Here is a 16,758-nt window from a genome sequence, read left to right as displayed (position 1 = left end):
GGGAGATGTAGGGTAGTAGGCTGCCCCCAACACTAGGTTGAGAGCAACTTCCGAGGAAGACATCCAACAATTATAAATTGTCCACCGTGGGACTCGATCCCACGACCACAAGATTAAGAACATTGCACTCTACCAACTGTGCTGGACATACAATTCAAATAATGGATAAGATAATGCATAAACAAGAAAGTAAATGAGGTGAAGAGATTCTCAGTAACGGTATAGTGACCATGATCTCCTTTATTAGACGATGTCCAGTATCACATTTCACTATTCGATATTCTAAACTAGACTTAAATAATATTTAATCACGAGCCAGAGCTTAAAAGACCCAAATATTCTTCAAATACATAATAAGCATCATGTTCATTAAGTAGAGTAAAGAAAACCCAATTATTAATTATTATTCTTTTTTCTCACTCACAGCATTAATGTTCCATCAAGGATGAAATTGAACGAGTGAGAAATTACTGCAACCTTTCCGCAAAGGTTGGCTTTAAAGTTCAAAGAATAGAAAAGTACGGAGAGTTGTCAAATTTCTATGTCAATTATGGAAAGAGATGCACAAATTATGGAGCAATATGATTTGATTAATAAATATATAATTTGTTGTCACTCCATCCCCCTTCTAATGTTCTCTTTCACCACGTTTCCATATTATATTTTTTATATAATTATCAATTTTTATATATCAATTAAATATTTTTTATTAAGTTAAGGTGATTACAAAATAATATATGTTCTAAATATTTTTCAACTATTTGATAATAAACGCTCAATCGCCCTGTTGCAGTCGCTGATGCTCGAACCTATGACATTTAGAAACAATAATAATTTCTTTAACCACTGAGGTAAATTGATTCATGTTATATTAATCAAATAATTTAAAATAAGTGTTATCAACGTTAGATATGAGATGATTATTTCAATTCAATTACGTTATTATTATAATAATATTTAGATAATAATAATTTAGATGGAATAAAGGTTTAAAAGTCAAGTAATCAAAAATTAATGAAAGGAATAAAACGAAATTCTCACTAAATATAGAAGTTAAAAGTTTGTATTAAACCTTTTCAAATGATTAATTAGTTACATATTTTTTTTAAAGTTAAAAGTTTCAACTAACCAATTCATTGTTTAAATCAACTCAAATTCACTAGAGAATCTATATGGGGAGGGGCTTTCACCTAAACCTTAAGGATCATAGGTTCTCAACCTTAGTAATTTTATCTAGGTATCATTCTCCAAAAAGTTTATTTTTAACTATTTTATTTTAAAGAGAAGTTTCTACTTTTTTTTTTCAAAAATAAATTTTGGGTAAACTATGCTAGTAGTCTCATTTGTTTTCGGTCTGATCGATTTTGGTAACCGATTTTTTAATTAAATACGTTTGGTCCCTTATGTTATCGATCCGTTCGATTTAAATCCTTCTACTGTTAATTCCCGTTAACCAGTAACGGAAGTATTACGTGGCAAATAAAATATTTTAAAAAAAATTCACGCCCCACGTCAACTCTTCTTGTTCTTTTTTCTTCTTTCCTCTTCTTTATCTTTTTCTTCTTCTAACTTCTTCTTATTCATCTTTTTCTTCTTTCACTCTCTATCAAGTAGATCTTACTCCAGTCAGACATGGAGATGATGTGGCCATTCGACGACGATGACTTCCCCTCACGTCCAAATTTTCATTCCCATAACTCTCAGCTTCAGCGCATGGGCTCCAGTGGTGTCAAGAATTATTGACAATGGCGGTAGCGTCTCGATCTTCGACATTATCAACTATCGACCAAACATCTTCTTCACCAAGTTCCGCGTCGTCAACGACATTCTCCCCTTGGCCATGGCTGTACCTAAAGCTTTCGAGCAATAAGTTGAGCGAAGAGCACTAAGTTGATTGTTATAAAATCCGAGACGAAAATAAAATAAAATAAAATCGAATTTTATTAATAAAGTAGAAGAAACAAGTTAGAGTAAAGAACCCGAATAATAACAGGAAATTGAACTTGAATCAAGTTGAGGCCTGCAACAACGCAGTTTACTTAAGACATATTTTCGGTCACTCCTTGGTGCTCGAGATATCTTAATTGTTTGCCTCCCAGGATACAACAATGATATGATCAGCGCATAGCAGTACAACTTACAAGATTAAGAACCAAATCTTGCTAGAGATTATTAGCGAAAACAATAGAGGAAGAGGAGAATTTTTGAACCGTGTTTAACCAGTAGGTTAGAACGATATTTATAATGTTTCACAAATGAGACAAATTGGAAATAATAATATATTCAGGCTATTAATTAATATCCGAATAAAATTGAAAACAATCAATTAATAATGCCTTGAATACAATTCGGTTGTTAATTAGCATCCAAATAAAATCGGAAATAATCAATTAACACAGTATCATATCGAATATATTCGTGAATTGCAAGTCATAACACTGCATAATACTTGTTGCATTTTCACAGAAGAAGAAGAAGAAGAAGAAAAAGAAGAAGAAGAAGAAAAAGAAGAAGAAAAAGAAGAAGAAGAAGAAGAAGAAGGATGTTGATGAGAATGGGTTGTGGGGAAAGAAGAAGAAGAGGGAGAAGATAAGAAGAATAGTCAATGTGACACTTGGGTTTTTTATTTTATTTTATTATTTTTAATTGTGAACTCATACTTCCGTTAATAGGATAACGAAAATTAACGGTTGAGTGACCTGAACCTGACGAACTGATAACGTTAAGGACCAAACACACTTAATTAAAAAGTCGGTGACCAAAGTCGATAAGAGCGAAAACTAAAGTGGCATATTGGCATAGTTTACCCATAAATTTTTCTTTCTCTTAGTAAAGTACATTACTGAAATCAGAAAAAATATAATTATATTCATTAATTTAACATGAAAAAATTTATTTTTTAATAATACGAGGTAATTATAAGATATTATATTTTATAATTTTTTAATCATTAACAACATATACACACTCTACAAAAGTAACTACACGAATGTAAGCCTTCTAAAAAAGAATAATATTTTATTTTATAATAAATCACTAAATAAATCCGTATAAAAAAAACTCTTAAAAGCTAAATAAGTGTACATATACAATTAACTCTAAAGATCACAACACAGATTAAACTACAGTTGAAAACAATTAACTAGATTCCAAATATTATTGGCCCTCTAAATCCCAACATTCATTTCATCCTATGCTTCTCTTATTTAAACCCACTTTTGCTCCTCTTCAGTTCTCACAACCTGCTCGATTTTTTTTCCTCTCCAGAAACCTAAACAAAAAGCATTCAAGTTGTGAAAGCTGAAAATGGTTCATTATCTGCCAAAGGATGAGAATCTTGCTTTAGCTTTCGATGGATCCGAATCCAATATACCCCGTCAGTTCATATGGCCCGACGACGAGAAACCATGCCTCGACGCACCGGAACTCGTGATTCCCACGATCGACGTGGGAGCTCTCGTGTGCGGGGGTGACCCTCTTGCCGTGTCGAGAGCGGCGGAGGCAGTGAACGAGGCATGCAAGAAGCATGGGTTTTTCATGGTCGTAAACCATGGGGTGGATTCCGGGCTTATAGTCAGAGCTCAACGGTACATGGACGTGTTCTTTGGCATGCAACTCTCCGAGAAGCAAAAGGCGCTGAGAAAAGTAGGGGAAAGCTATGGGTATGCCAGTAGTTTCGTTGGTAGGTTTTCCTCCAAGTTGCCATGGAAAGAAACACTTTCTTTTCGATTTCGACCTGACACTCCAAACATCGTCCACCACTATATGGTCAACCGGATGGGTGAAGATTTTCAAGATTTCGGGTAAGTAAAAATCTCTCACCCTACCTTTCCATTCCTAACAAGGGAAATGTTTGCACTTAATATACAAGGGCAAGACTACTTTAGTTTCTCTACATTTGTTAGTCTTGTTTATTTCAATCATTCTACTTATTTTGGGTGAAATTTTCGAGTTTTATTTTATAATTCAAACTTTACTTGTTTTTTTCGAGCATAATCAAGTTTATGAAAGTTTATAAAACTAGTCAAGTTGAATCAAGTTTTTTAGCCTCAAGTCAAGTCATAAAATTTGGTTTTTTTTAATCAAATAGAGTTTTGTTCACCCCTTGTATTAATAGAAAACTCAACCAAACTCTAAATCCATTAACCGACACAGATTGTCTTAAACTAGGACACACATGCAATAATTGATCTATAAATATTTTTTAGGGTAGACATGCATAGAATAGAGACAAAATGATTATTTTAACAAATGTTGGGATCTAATTTTGATTTTTCATACATGGCAGGAGGATTTATCATGAATACCGTGAGAAATTGCTAAGTTAATTTTTGTGTGAAATTGCTACATTTGTTAATCTCGATTTTGGTTTTTCATACATGGCATTGCAGAAGGATTTATCAGGAATATTGTGAAGCCATGAACAAATTATCTCTGAAGTTAATGGAGCTGCTAGGGGCAAGTCTAGGACTTGACCAAGCCTACTTCAAAGACTTCTTCCAAGAAAATGATTCAATCTTGAGACTGAACCACTATCCGCCATGCCAAAAGCCGAATTCGACACTCGGAACCGGTCCTCACTCCGATCCCACTTCCTTAACAATCCTTCACCAGGATCAAGTTGGTGGCCTTCAAGTGTTTTCAGATGAAAAGTGGCACTCCATTGCTCCCATCCCAGGAGCTTTCGTTGTCAACGTTGGCGACACATTCATGGTAGGGAACAAAGACCCCAACTATATATATATATTCAGTCATCCCTGGAAATTTCCAATTCTTATATCTTTTGTATTTTCTATTTGATAATCTATTTTCTTCATAAAAGTTTTATAAATCCATCCCCTAACATGAAATCCTATGCCTCTAAATGCAGGCTCTATCGAACGGCATTTACAAGAGCTGCTTACACAGAGCAGTAGTGAATAATCGAAGTGTTAGAAGATCACTCGCATTCTTTCTATGTCCAAAGATGGATAAGGCGGTAACACCAGCAGCCTGCTTAGTGAACGCAGCAAATCCAAGGAGATACCCGACCTTTACGTGGGCAAGTTTGCTGGAATTTACGCAGATACATTACCGCGCTGACATGAAAACTCTCGATGCATTCTCCAAATGGGTTCAAGAACAAGAATCAAACAAAAATGCAATAGCACCTTAAGCAATGATTTTGGGATATTAAATGAAATACGAGGGAAGCATTTATTTTCTTGTTCATGGTGGGTCTAAGATAGAGAGATACAGAAGGAAAAGGAACAATAGTATATAGGAGAAGCTTAATTAGTCCTTCGGAGAATTATTTGACTTATTTATAAATTTTAAATCTCTTATTTCCTTTTTTGTTTTTACTTTGAGTTTTGGTACTTTTGGTGCTTCTATTTGCATCTACAATCCATAAATTCATGAAACTGCAATAAATTGATTAAACAAAAAGGAATATAAATGTGAACATAATAGTATATAGGAGAAACTTCCACAGTGTTCTATCTTCATTCTGATAAACATTAAAATGAAAAAAAAAAGAACCAAAATTTAGGATTTGCCTCAACAACTGAGTTATCTTGATGCATGCATGAAGGTATGTGCATGTGACCGGGGAAATAAAGACCAAGAAATCGAATATTCGGTCTTTCGATTGACTCACCATGTTTTGCCACTTGTGGTATATGCCAGTGATATCTTTCTTTTTCCACGCCTTGACATCAAACATGTTCATTCCATATGCCCACCCACAAGCATTAGGATTAAAATTTAGTGAAATATGAGGGTTTGAGAAGTTCAGATACTCGTCAAAACGATGGAAGCTTTCCCCGCAAGTTTCCACTGCACCATTGACTTTTCCATGGAGATCGACAGACCATAATCCAGTCAAGTCTTTCTGGACAACAATGTCATCATCAAGAAAGAGGATCTTATCTAACTTTGGGTAAACCTGTGGCAGATAGAACCGCAGGTGATTAAGCATGGAGAGATACTTGGGTTCTGATACTTCAAGTTTGAAGATCCAGATGAGGTTGATGATCCGCCTTGAAGTAATACTCCTTCATCGCAGCAGTCTCAAGCTGTCGTAGGACAGGGCAATAGGATGAATTAAGCCACTTGAATTCATCAACATTTTCAACATTAATAGTGGCTTTTCCAGGGGGATTCAACATAAACCACATGTACATTGCTCCGATATTAAGTTTATCGGTAACGAGATGGAAAATATGTCTTGAAGGATGCTGCAATACAACCACAAAGAAAATTGTAATGAATACTGCACCTGAGCCTCAATTCTTAGAAATCTAATACTTTCAATTGTACAAGTGAAGACATTTTGTGCAAAGATAAGGCAGTTTTTATCACCTTGGCATTCATGATAATTGAATTGACAACAACCGATGCAGCCAAGACATTATCAGAAAAAAGGGCGTAATGGTAGAGATTTGGATTTTCCAAATTCCCACTTCTAGTGAAATGTCTCTTATCTGGGGGAAGGAGATAATACTCTATGGTCAAAAGCATTGACAGGCAATGAATTGCATTGGGAAGTGTTTTGGCTCCTAACTGACTCAGGAAGATGCTCTGTTTTTTCAATCTCCTAACCTGTTCTTCTGATGTCTTGAGCATTGCTCTGAGCTTTCTGGAAACCAACTTGCAATCATACAATTCATCTCTTGCTTTGGCTAGATCTTTTCCCATTGCTTGAATTTTCTCAGATGCACTGAATAAATTCACATAACACAAACTAACAGGATCAGCAAAAGAAAAAACCAGGGGAAACATTGACTACGGCACATAGCCAATGCGTCCATTTACCTGTGAGGTAGATCGGCATCAGTTGTTGACTCTCCTCAGGCTTGCTGACTCTCTTTGAGCCGAACATGCATTTCTTTCCGCAAGTCAAGCTTGTTTTTCAAGCTTGCAATACTCGCCATTATAATTTGATCACTCATCAAGCGCACTGTGGAATCAGAGTTCTCATTATCAACTTCTCTCCTCCATATGTTGTATTTGGCGAGAACTGCAGAATCCACAGCTTTGGATCGTTCAATGGCTGCATTTTCAAGTTTCACAGTAACTTCATCGTCTTGATGGACCAACCAGCCACCTGCTTCTTACGTTTATCATCTCCAAGACTCCAAGTTGCTGCAGGGTAAATAAAGTGCCTCTTATTATATAATTCATTATAATAATAATCTAACTCCGTGCATCCAAAAGATGATAACTACCCTTCGAAGTGTATTAATCTGCTTATCGTGCGACTGATCATCTGCATAGAACAGGCAGGTTAGCATGAAATAAAATGTACCAAGAGCATTAGGTAGATATATTTAACAGATCAAAAATATCTTACCATAAAGAAGCTTTCCTTCTTTAACTTGAGATATTACTTGTTTCAAGTCTGTAGCCTTTTGATTTGACTTTGAACATGTGACATGTAAATAAAGACAAATAAATCAGCAACTAAAATTTGGGGCAAGGAAAGGTCCAGCTGAAGGCGGTAGAAAATACAGAAGCATGTAATAGACGTGAATGCTCAGGTGGAAAATAACTATGACCCTAACCTCAGAGGCAGCTTTCTCTGCAATTGAAGCATCCACCCCGTCAACTGCCCATGATGCAGACAAATTGCCATTTCTGAAAGAATCAATACTTAGCGGCCCCAAATCTACTGTGCTTGTAGTTACAACATCAATAGCCTAGACTCATTTACGCATGACATGAGACGATAAACATAACTGACAATTAAAATCTATCACTAGTTGGAGCACGAAACTCAACTGCAATATTATCCATAATTCATTCACCTCTTTAGTAAAAAGGTTTTTGACAGATTGCGATGGCGGCCTTTCCCTCCAATCGACATTCTGCAAAATCCAACCATTTTAAAATAATGCGGAGCCGGGTATGAAGAAGATGTGACAGTCTGTAATCTAAGTAAAAACAATGCAAATGCACAAGGTTTTAGAAGAAGAAACCTGTTCGCTATTCTGTGTGTGGTTTTTTTTAAAGGATTTTCCACGTAAAATCTTAATGTTTATTTTATTTAACGATCATTATGCATGTCGTTATCTTATAACAATATCTTTATTAGCAATTTGCTTGCTGATAGGTAATGGGAAAGTGGGCTATGTAAATCAAGCAAATAACATGTACTTGTCCCCGGGGTAGGTCTTATTATCGGGTTCCTCATTATTCTTTTCTTGACCTTTCTTAGATCTTAACTTCTATTACCTATCTATAACACATCGCTAAGCACGAGCTTTTTCACTTCGGGTGCAGCAGGAGACGATGGAATACGTATTTCGAAATATGTGGTTCCCGATTTACAGTCCACTTGTTCATGAAAAGTAGGCTTTGATATTTGTATTTGTTTATCACGATCCGGAATCGGACTGCGGTACGGCCACCCAACTTCAGCCGGGAAACAAGCCAAACTTTGTTCTTTCAATTACTATTAAGATTATACCATTTTATCCTTTTTTCCAATAAATAAATCTGAACTGTTATTAAGAGCTCGACACCATTCTAAATCTGCACTTTTTAGCAAATTTAGATGCTCTTCTTGTTGGAGTATTAATGTTCAGTTTGGTCTCCCTGTTCTAAATGCAATTTGGCATTTGAATCTACCAGTTTGATGAGGTAAACTATTTGAAGTAACTAAGCATTTCTTTTCCATTATAAATTGGAGGGAAGAGACTGTACACAAGTTCATGAATTTTTAAAATTTTACAATGTAAAAATAAATTATCAATAATTAGTAGTACTGCATGTAAAAGATAGGGTAAAGTATATAAACAGTCTCCAAACTTTTAGGACTCTTGCTTTTTGGTCACTCAACTTTTGAAACATGCAATACAGTCAAACTTTTAGTTCATTTTCATTTTGATCCTGTCGTTACCTCCCGTTAGTTTTTGCTGATGTGGTATTTAATCCCGTTAACTCGCCCTCTTCTTCCTCTTCTTCTTCCCTGTTAACAACCTTGATGCATTAAAAACCCTAACCGCATAATCAAAAACTCAAAAATCAAAAGCTTGGAAAACGAAGACACGGTACGGTAGGTATCACACACCCATTTTTCTTCGTTGTTGTCCTGGAGGTCCAGATGGCAGAAAAATGTCAAGTTGACCAACTAATGAGCTGGAAATCCTGTATCAATGCCAAAACAACAGGTATTCATAAACAAAATATGGTAATGAGAATCATAAAAAGGCCTGTCGAACCAAAACAGAAAGCTCATTGCTAACTAAAATGAAAATGGTAGAAAAATAGAGATAATGAACGTAAGCTACTTCTCTATCTAAAAGATCTCTAGCTTGAATAAACAAACTTTTTAGCCTCGATAATGAAGAATCATCTGGTTTCTCAATTACCTCAGGAGCTGCATAGGTATATGAAAGTTCAAAATTAACACTAAAAATTGGTAATAGTTAATAAAGAACATGAAATAAAGCAAAACAAGGAAGAAAAACTACTCTTAAATCCAGAAAATAGTTGATTCCAGATATAGCTTTTAAAAGGTAATGACCATATGGGTCTCAAAATTCCTTAAACCCTAATAAATTGAAAACAAAAAATTTATTTATCGTCTTGTTGCAACTAAATACAAAAAACTAGATATCGAGAGTAAGTTTATGAACTCGGACCTCAATTAAATCAATCAAGACATTTCCAAGAGAACAAATATCAGGAGTAAGTTTATGTTAAGAAAATAATGAAATCCGAACTAAAGCAACTAAATGGATATTTCGAAGCTCACCAGTTATAAGGTAAATTATACATGAAGCATTGAACTTCTTCTACATGTATACAAAACTAACCATCCTCAAAATGGGTTTCAGGTATGTAATGAGTGAGGACCAAACAATTTATTTCTCCATTAAAATTAATCCCCGTGAGTAGCAATTTCAGGTAAATATGTTTTTCAATCAAAATTCAAAAGGGCAAAACTTCACACTAAAATTACCTCGAAGGTTTGCTAGCTATGAAGTTTAAACCACAACTTAGATTCAAATAAGTATTAAACCAAGTCAAAGTACAAATAGGAACTATATTCCTTTACTATTTGATCATATTACTCTACTTTTTTCTTCAATAAACCAACCAAAAAAGTCATCAATTAAAACAATCAGCAATAATAATGTATGACAGAAAAAACTTCCTTATCCACTAAAATCCATCATCAACGGAATTTAACCTCTTTTAAAACCAAACCTACCTAAAAAAAAAAAGCATGTTTTTAATAAGAAAAAAAACTAAAAACCCAGAGAGCCAAACAACTTAAAAGCATTGAAAAAAACACCATATTTTGATAATATAAAACATACACAGATCATAAGATTTGAAGCTAAAGGGGATAAAAAGAAGTTGAGAAAAATTACTAGGTTGAAGCTTCTTGTGTAGCTTGTTGAAATAAGCACATCTTCTTGTTCTTTCCTTAACCGATCGAGTTCCCTTTTGATTTTTGGGCTTTTGATTTTCTGGGGTTAGGGTTTTTAATGCATGCCATCAAGGTTGTTAACAGGGAAGAAGAAGAAGAAGAAGAAGAAGAAGAAGAAGAAGAAGGAGGAGGAGGAGGAGGAGGAGGAGGAAGGGGAGTTAACGGGATTAAGTGTTACGTTAATAAAAACTAATGGAGGTAACGATACGGATCAAAATGAAAACGAACTAAAAGTTTGATGACTGTATTGTATGTTTCAAAAGTTGGATTACCAAAATGCAAATACTGTTGAAGTTCGGGGCTATTTATATAATTTACTTTAAAAGATATTTAAATTTTTTTAGGAATTGCTAATCCGGTCATTCCTGTGTTGGTCCACCATCCAGAGATGGATTTGGTTTGAAAGTATGTGGTTTGAAAGAGGTGCACTGCAACCCTAGGATTGTCATTCTTATATTGTTTCGTGTCATACTCGAGGATCGCGTGGACTTTTGTGTACTCTGATGTCATACTCAAGGATCACGTATAAATTGTATCTACCCATGATATTTTAGCGGTTCAACCTTTTATTTCCAAGAAATTGCCGCTGAAAATGGTCTTTTCATCTAAATTATTTGATTTTTTTTAAATAAAATAACATCTACTTTTTAATTATTTATCGATATAATACTATTTTTTATTCTACTTTGACTAGTAAGCGCCAGCATTCCACGAATGCTATTTTGTCGGTTCGACTTTTTATTCCAAAAATTTTCGCTGGCCATATCCCTTTTATCTAAATATATTGAAAAAATATTAATAAATAATTACTAAAATTATATTGCTCTTTTTTATTAAGCGATGTTGACACCCTCACAGAAGAGAGAGTGGAACAAGTTTTGAACAAGTTTCTTGAAGATTTCAGAGAAGGAACGATGAGAACGAATGGCTGGCAAACTTACATAGGACCAACTGCCTATAGTGTCTCGAAACTTACATAGGACCAACGAATGGCTTGATATCCTGGTATGAACCAGATTCTGCGGCAAATTAGCTGCTATATATTTTTACCATGTATGTAGCTGTACATCTCTTGAACTTGATGAAGACATATTCTCGAATTTGCAATAAGGTAAATGCTCGAATGTTTGACCTTCTTCAGGTCAATAACGCTGGTATAGGAGGAAGTACAGTGAACCATGATGCTTTAAAAGACGCAAAAATTTCTGGCAGTGAGGTAATTAAGTCACTGGGAAGCAGTTCTCTTTACACTTTGGAAAAGCTTAAATTTTTATTTTGGCCAAAGTCATGTTCGAAACTCGTGAAACCTTTATATGTTCGTTTATGTATTTGATGATTACTACATTCCATTTGAACAACTAGCCTTTCGAGATATTTGAATTGGCGCAAGGCGTTTTACATAATATTATTTCTCCCAGAATCCCTTACCGAAGTTTCTCATACAAAAATGCAGGCAGACCTGAAAGCCGTTTGGAGTTAAGTCCTGGTTGAAACTTACGAGTTAGGGAAAGATTGCATCGAAACAAACTACCATGGTGCTAAAGCTACGTCGGAAGCGCTTATTCCTTTACTCCAGTTATCTGATTCTCCAAGGATTGTTAACATTTCCTCTTCCATGGCCAAGTTAAAGGTAAATATATTGATCTGTCAGGCCAGCTTGAGAATAAGAACTGAGTGAAACTCTGAATCCAGAATGGCTAAACCATACTTTCATGAATTTGTAGTATATACCTTGTGAACAGCGCAGAGTGATATTAAGGGATGCCGATACAGAGAAAATCGATGAATTCGTTGCGGAGTTTCTTAATGATTTTAAAGAGGGGTCATTAGAAAGCAAGGGTTGGCCAACTTTTCTCTCAGCCTATACAATCTCAAAAGCAGCCATGAGTACCTATACAAGGATTTTGGCCAAGAAGTATCCAAATTTCTGCATCAACTGTGTTTGCCCTGGTTTCGTCAAAACGGATATAAATAACAATACCGGTCACTCGACTCCTGAAGAAGGCGCAGCGATCCCGGTCAAGTTAGCACTCTGGCCAAATGGCGGTGCCCCTTCCGGCCTTTTTTTTGTTCAGTGTGAACCATCATCATTTGAATGAAACTATTGATAAAACAATCAAATCCCCTCAAAGAGATTGTGAACTCAGTTCAGGTTTGTCTCTTCATCATAGATGGTGTAATGCTCCATTAAATTTAATGTTCATGCATGTGGAAAATTTTCTAAAATATGTATGATATGCCGTTAATGTGAGTTTCTTTGTTATTTTCTGATCTGATAAGCTAAAATTTTAGGTGAAATGTTAGCAGAGTTAATGTCTCAAGCAAAAGGTCAAGCAATAAAACGTTGATGCTTCCATTTACTTGTTTGTGTTGAAATCAGAGATTTAGAGAAAGAAAAAAGGAGAGTAAGTAGAGAGAATTTAATCAATGATGTGTATTGCAAAAGAAAATTACAAGACTATTTCTACACACGAAATAGCTCTGACGAAAGAACAAATAAATATATTTTTTTCCTAATAATATGGAATGATTATAAAATAATATATTAACCATTGATAACACATATTTTATGGATGCAGTTGCTCAAATATAAGATTTCAAGAGAGAATAATACTCCCTTCAACTATTAACATTATTAGATGGGTTTAATTAAATGTAATTTCTAATAGTAAGCTAATTAAATAAACAAAAAACCTAAAAAGACGTTGAATATGTTAGTTAACACTCCTCAAGTTGGTGCAAAGATGTCTCGTATATAAAAGGATGTATCTTTATTCGAATTCTAATAGTAAGCTAATTAAATAAACAAAAAACCTAAAAAGACGTTGAATATGTTAGTTAACACTCCTCAAGTTGGTGCAAAGATGTCTCGTATATAAAAGGATGTATCTTTATTCGAATTCTACCGGATTTCGATTCATCTTATGGGGTTAAGTTTTTTTTTTTAAAAAATCGAATTTAAGTTGGATCGAATTTATAAAGGATGAGTTTTTGATTTAGGTTTAGGGTAAAAATATCTGACTAAGGATTATAATATAAATTTTATCTAGATTTTAATGAATAAATATCATAATATCACTCTCTGTATACTTTTTTTCAACCGTGTCTTATTTTATAATAATATAAAAGTTTAACCAAATCTAACTTATTGCCATCCCAAGTGGTATATGTCCAAATTGAAAATCAGATTGTAACAAGTTTTGCATGTGAGTCTTTTAATTTATGAAGACATCTGCTAGTTCACTTGCCTGTTCGATGTCCCAGGGCAGGGACTTGTTGACGGTTGGCGGTTGCGTGGGGAGTTTGGGTTTAGGATCCAACAATGAATTTTGTTTTTTTATTAACTGAATTGAAAGATTAGATTTTTTACAGGGGCAATTTTTGTAATTATTGACAACCAGCTTTTTCTTGTTTTATTTCTGTTTTGGAACTTCTGTATTTATGTTATAAGTTCATCATTTCTTGTATTTTACTCCAGTTATCAGCAACATTAAGTGATGGGGACATAGTGCTAGTTAACACTAAACTTTTTTTTAAAAAATCTTTATAAACTAATTTGATGCTAAAATTTTATATAATTTTAAACTAATTCGGAAATCAATTCATTCACGTTGATTCATTATGTTAAATATAAAAAAATAATTAAAATAGTTCATTTTAGAATTAATTTAAATATTGATTTGCATGATAATTATGATTCATATTATTTTATTGATTTTTAATTGAATATTTTCCGTTATCTAATAATAGAATAAAATTAATGAAAATAGGTTGGTAATTTTATGATGTGATGTGAAGAGGGAAATTTTGGAGTGAACTTGGATGATTGGATACCACAAAACAAAGATATTTTAGGACTTGATTCTGGGACTTTTGTATTTAAAGAATTGTATGATGAGCTTATCAGTTCGTCGCTTTTCATTCAAATTATCAACTGGCTTCTCAGTTCTCACTTCCACTTCCCCACAACATCAATGGCGGAAGCAATGAAGAGGTACTGTTTTCTCTTCTCCATCTCATCCGTTGAGTATTGGACCATTTTTGCTTAATTTCTTCTTCACATATATGCAGTGGTTACCGGTGCAAACAAGGGGATCGGATTGGAAATATGTAAACAGCTGGCTTCGAAAGGAATCACGGTTGTTTTAACCGCTAGAGATGAGAAGAAGGGTCTTGAAGCAGTCGAAAAGCTCAAAGAGGTCGGCCTATCGGATCGAGTAGTTTTTCATCAACTCGATGTTGCCGACCCAGCTAGTGTTGTTTCTTTCGTAGAATTCATTGAAACACAATTCGGGAAGCTTGATATCTTGGTATTATTTCACCTTCCAGTTTGCTGCAAAATTAGTGCTCTTTGATTCTTTTTTTATCAGTTCCCTCGTTTTAGTTCTTTCCCGGTTCACTTTGATTGAATGATGAGAGATGGAGTTTTGGGACTTGTACAGGTGAATAATGCGGGAATTACTGGCTTCAAAAGCGATGGTGAAGCTCTTCTAGCTACAGGTTTTGGTAAGGTAGATTCCTCTGAATCCACTTAGTTTCATAAACCAGAGTACAGAATTATCTCTTCAAACTCATAGCTAATGTTTGAGAGAGTCAAAGAGATTGCAAATGCTAGGACATGAACTAGTTCGGTCATGGGCCGCTTCGAGTTTTTGGCCCATCCCAACTTAACCTGAAAATCAAATCTGTTCATTTACGTCTGACTTGACCAGGGATTAACAGAACCTCATTCTATTTGAAATCTGATCCAACTTAAATATATATATATATATATAATTCATTTTTATTAGATAAAATAATGACTTGATTTGAAGAAAAAAAATATAGAAAGCAATATTATTTCAATTATCTCTAAATATATAAGAATAATTATAATATTATCTAGAGTAAGATAAAGATTTTAATACTAAATCCGAATCCGTCCTCGCCCTTCAAAAGATATCGACTCAAACCTGATTTATTTTATGAAAAAATCCAACCCGCTCAATTCTGGTCAGGTCAAAACCCATTGATTCCTGATCATATGTATCCCTAACTCGAATCCGAAATTCACAATGTCATCTTTTACCAATAACATGAATTAACTAAGCTAAGCCCTAGATTAATGTTTTCCTATACATAATAGCTCTCGTTTAAAGCCTAATTAAGATCCCATATGCAGCCCGGTGCAGAATTGAACTGGGGTAGTGTAGTAACTCAAACACCAGAGTTATCTGAGCAATGCCTTCAAACAAACTACTATGGTGCCAAAAGAATGTGTGAATCGCTTCTTCACCTTCTCAGCGGTCCGATTCACCGACAATCGTCAACGTTTCGTCTTCCATGGGGAAGTTAAAAGTAAGAACATGATCAGTTTCTGGTACCATAGCTTTCAGCCTAAATTTGTTGCAGAAGCCAGTGATGAAGATCAAGTTACATAAGTACCCTATAATGATCAAATGTTAAATCAGTTTGTTCTCTTGTTGGGATCAGCATGCATCGAACGAATGGGCGAAATCGGTCTTCAGCGACGTCGGAAGTCTGACAGAAGAGAAAGTGGATGAGGTGTTGAGCCAGTATATGAAAGATTTCAGGGAAGGTTCGTTGGAAGAAAAGGATTGGCCAGCTGTCTTGTCGGCCTACATACTATCTAAAGCAGCCATGAATGCATACACAAGGATCCTGGCTAAGAAATATCCTAATTTCATCATCAACTGTGTCTGCCCTGGCTTTGTGAAAACAGACATAAACTACAATGCTGGGATCTTGAGTGTTGAAGAAGGTGCAGAGGGTCCTGTGAGATTAGCATTGTTGCCTAACGGTGGCCCTTCTGGTCTCTTCTTTGACAGGAATGAAGAATCTGAATTTTAATCAAAGCTTGCTTTTGTGTTTTAATCTTATGGGTATGTTTCAGAGTTGAATGAGAACAAAGCATGATGCTTGAAGTGTCTGTTCTTTAGTGTAATAAGAGTAGCATGTTAATCTTAATATTGTACTTGTAAAACATAAAATCTTGTTCTTTTTCATTAATTGTTTATTTAAAGGTAGCTAGAATTGAAGACAAAGCATATGCGTAGGGCTATTATGTCATGTCTAACCATACAGTTCGTAATTATTTTTACCATATGTCCGTGATTGTGTAATGTTTAAAAGAAGTATTATTAGTGCACATGTATGTGTGTGAATGAAAATTACACGGTTTGTGTTATTCATCTAACATGAGTTAGTCACAAATAATTTTTTAATATTTTTACTTTTGTGTTATTTTTTATTTAATAATTTTTTTAATTTAATCTCTAATACCTCAGCAAGTTAGAAGAAGAAACCAACTGCAGCAAAAACTGATTACAAGGTGTTGG

At 34.6% G+C, this 16,758-nt stretch overlaps 1 protein-coding gene, 1 long non-coding RNA gene and 3 pseudogenes across 2 annotated transcripts; 3 read left to right on the top strand and 2 right to left on the bottom strand.

Moving 5' to 3' along the window:
• Positions 1-3,186: 3,186 nt before the first annotated feature.
• On the top strand, positions 3,187-5,328 carry LOC120186220 (gibberellin 20 oxidase 1-D-like). The gene is made up of 3 exons (XM_039190212.1): positions 3,187-3,803; positions 4,392-4,713; positions 4,871-5,328. Exons 1-3 carry the CDS (start codon positions 3,307-3,309, stop codon positions 5,153-5,155), a joined length of 1,104 nt encoding a protein of 367 aa, XP_039046143.1. The 5' UTR covers positions 3,187-3,306; the 3' UTR covers positions 5,156-5,328.
• Positions 5,329-5,416: 88 nt separating this feature from the next.
• LOC120186343 lies at positions 5,417-7,255 on the bottom strand (annotated as a pseudogene).
• Positions 7,256-8,800: 1,545 nt separating this feature from the next.
• Positions 8,801-10,578, bottom strand: LOC120186221. The gene is made up of 3 exons (XR_005522191.1): positions 10,362-10,578; positions 9,053-9,129; positions 8,801-8,950 (listed from the first exon to the last, which is right to left on the bottom strand). It is a non-coding gene; the product is annotated as an uncharacterized LOC120186221 (long non-coding RNA).
• An 893-nt stretch (positions 10,579-11,471) lies between these two features.
• LOC120186342 lies at positions 11,472-12,705 on the top strand (annotated as a pseudogene).
• Positions 12,706-14,394: 1,689 nt separating this feature from the next.
• Positions 14,395-16,294, top strand: LOC120186340 (annotated as a pseudogene).
• The last annotated feature ends 464 nt before the right edge of the window (positions 16,295-16,758 follow it).

The sequence above is a fragment of the Hibiscus syriacus genome, unplaced genomic scaffold (genome assembly GCF_006381635.1).
Source record: "Hibiscus syriacus cultivar Baekdansim isolate YM2019G1 unplaced genomic scaffold, ASM638163v2 tig00113337_pilon, whole genome shotgun sequence".
Classification (NCBI taxonomy): Eukaryota; Viridiplantae; Streptophyta; class Magnoliopsida; order Malvales; family Malvaceae; genus Hibiscus; species Hibiscus syriacus.
This window is presented reverse-complemented; position numbering and strand designations above follow the sequence as displayed.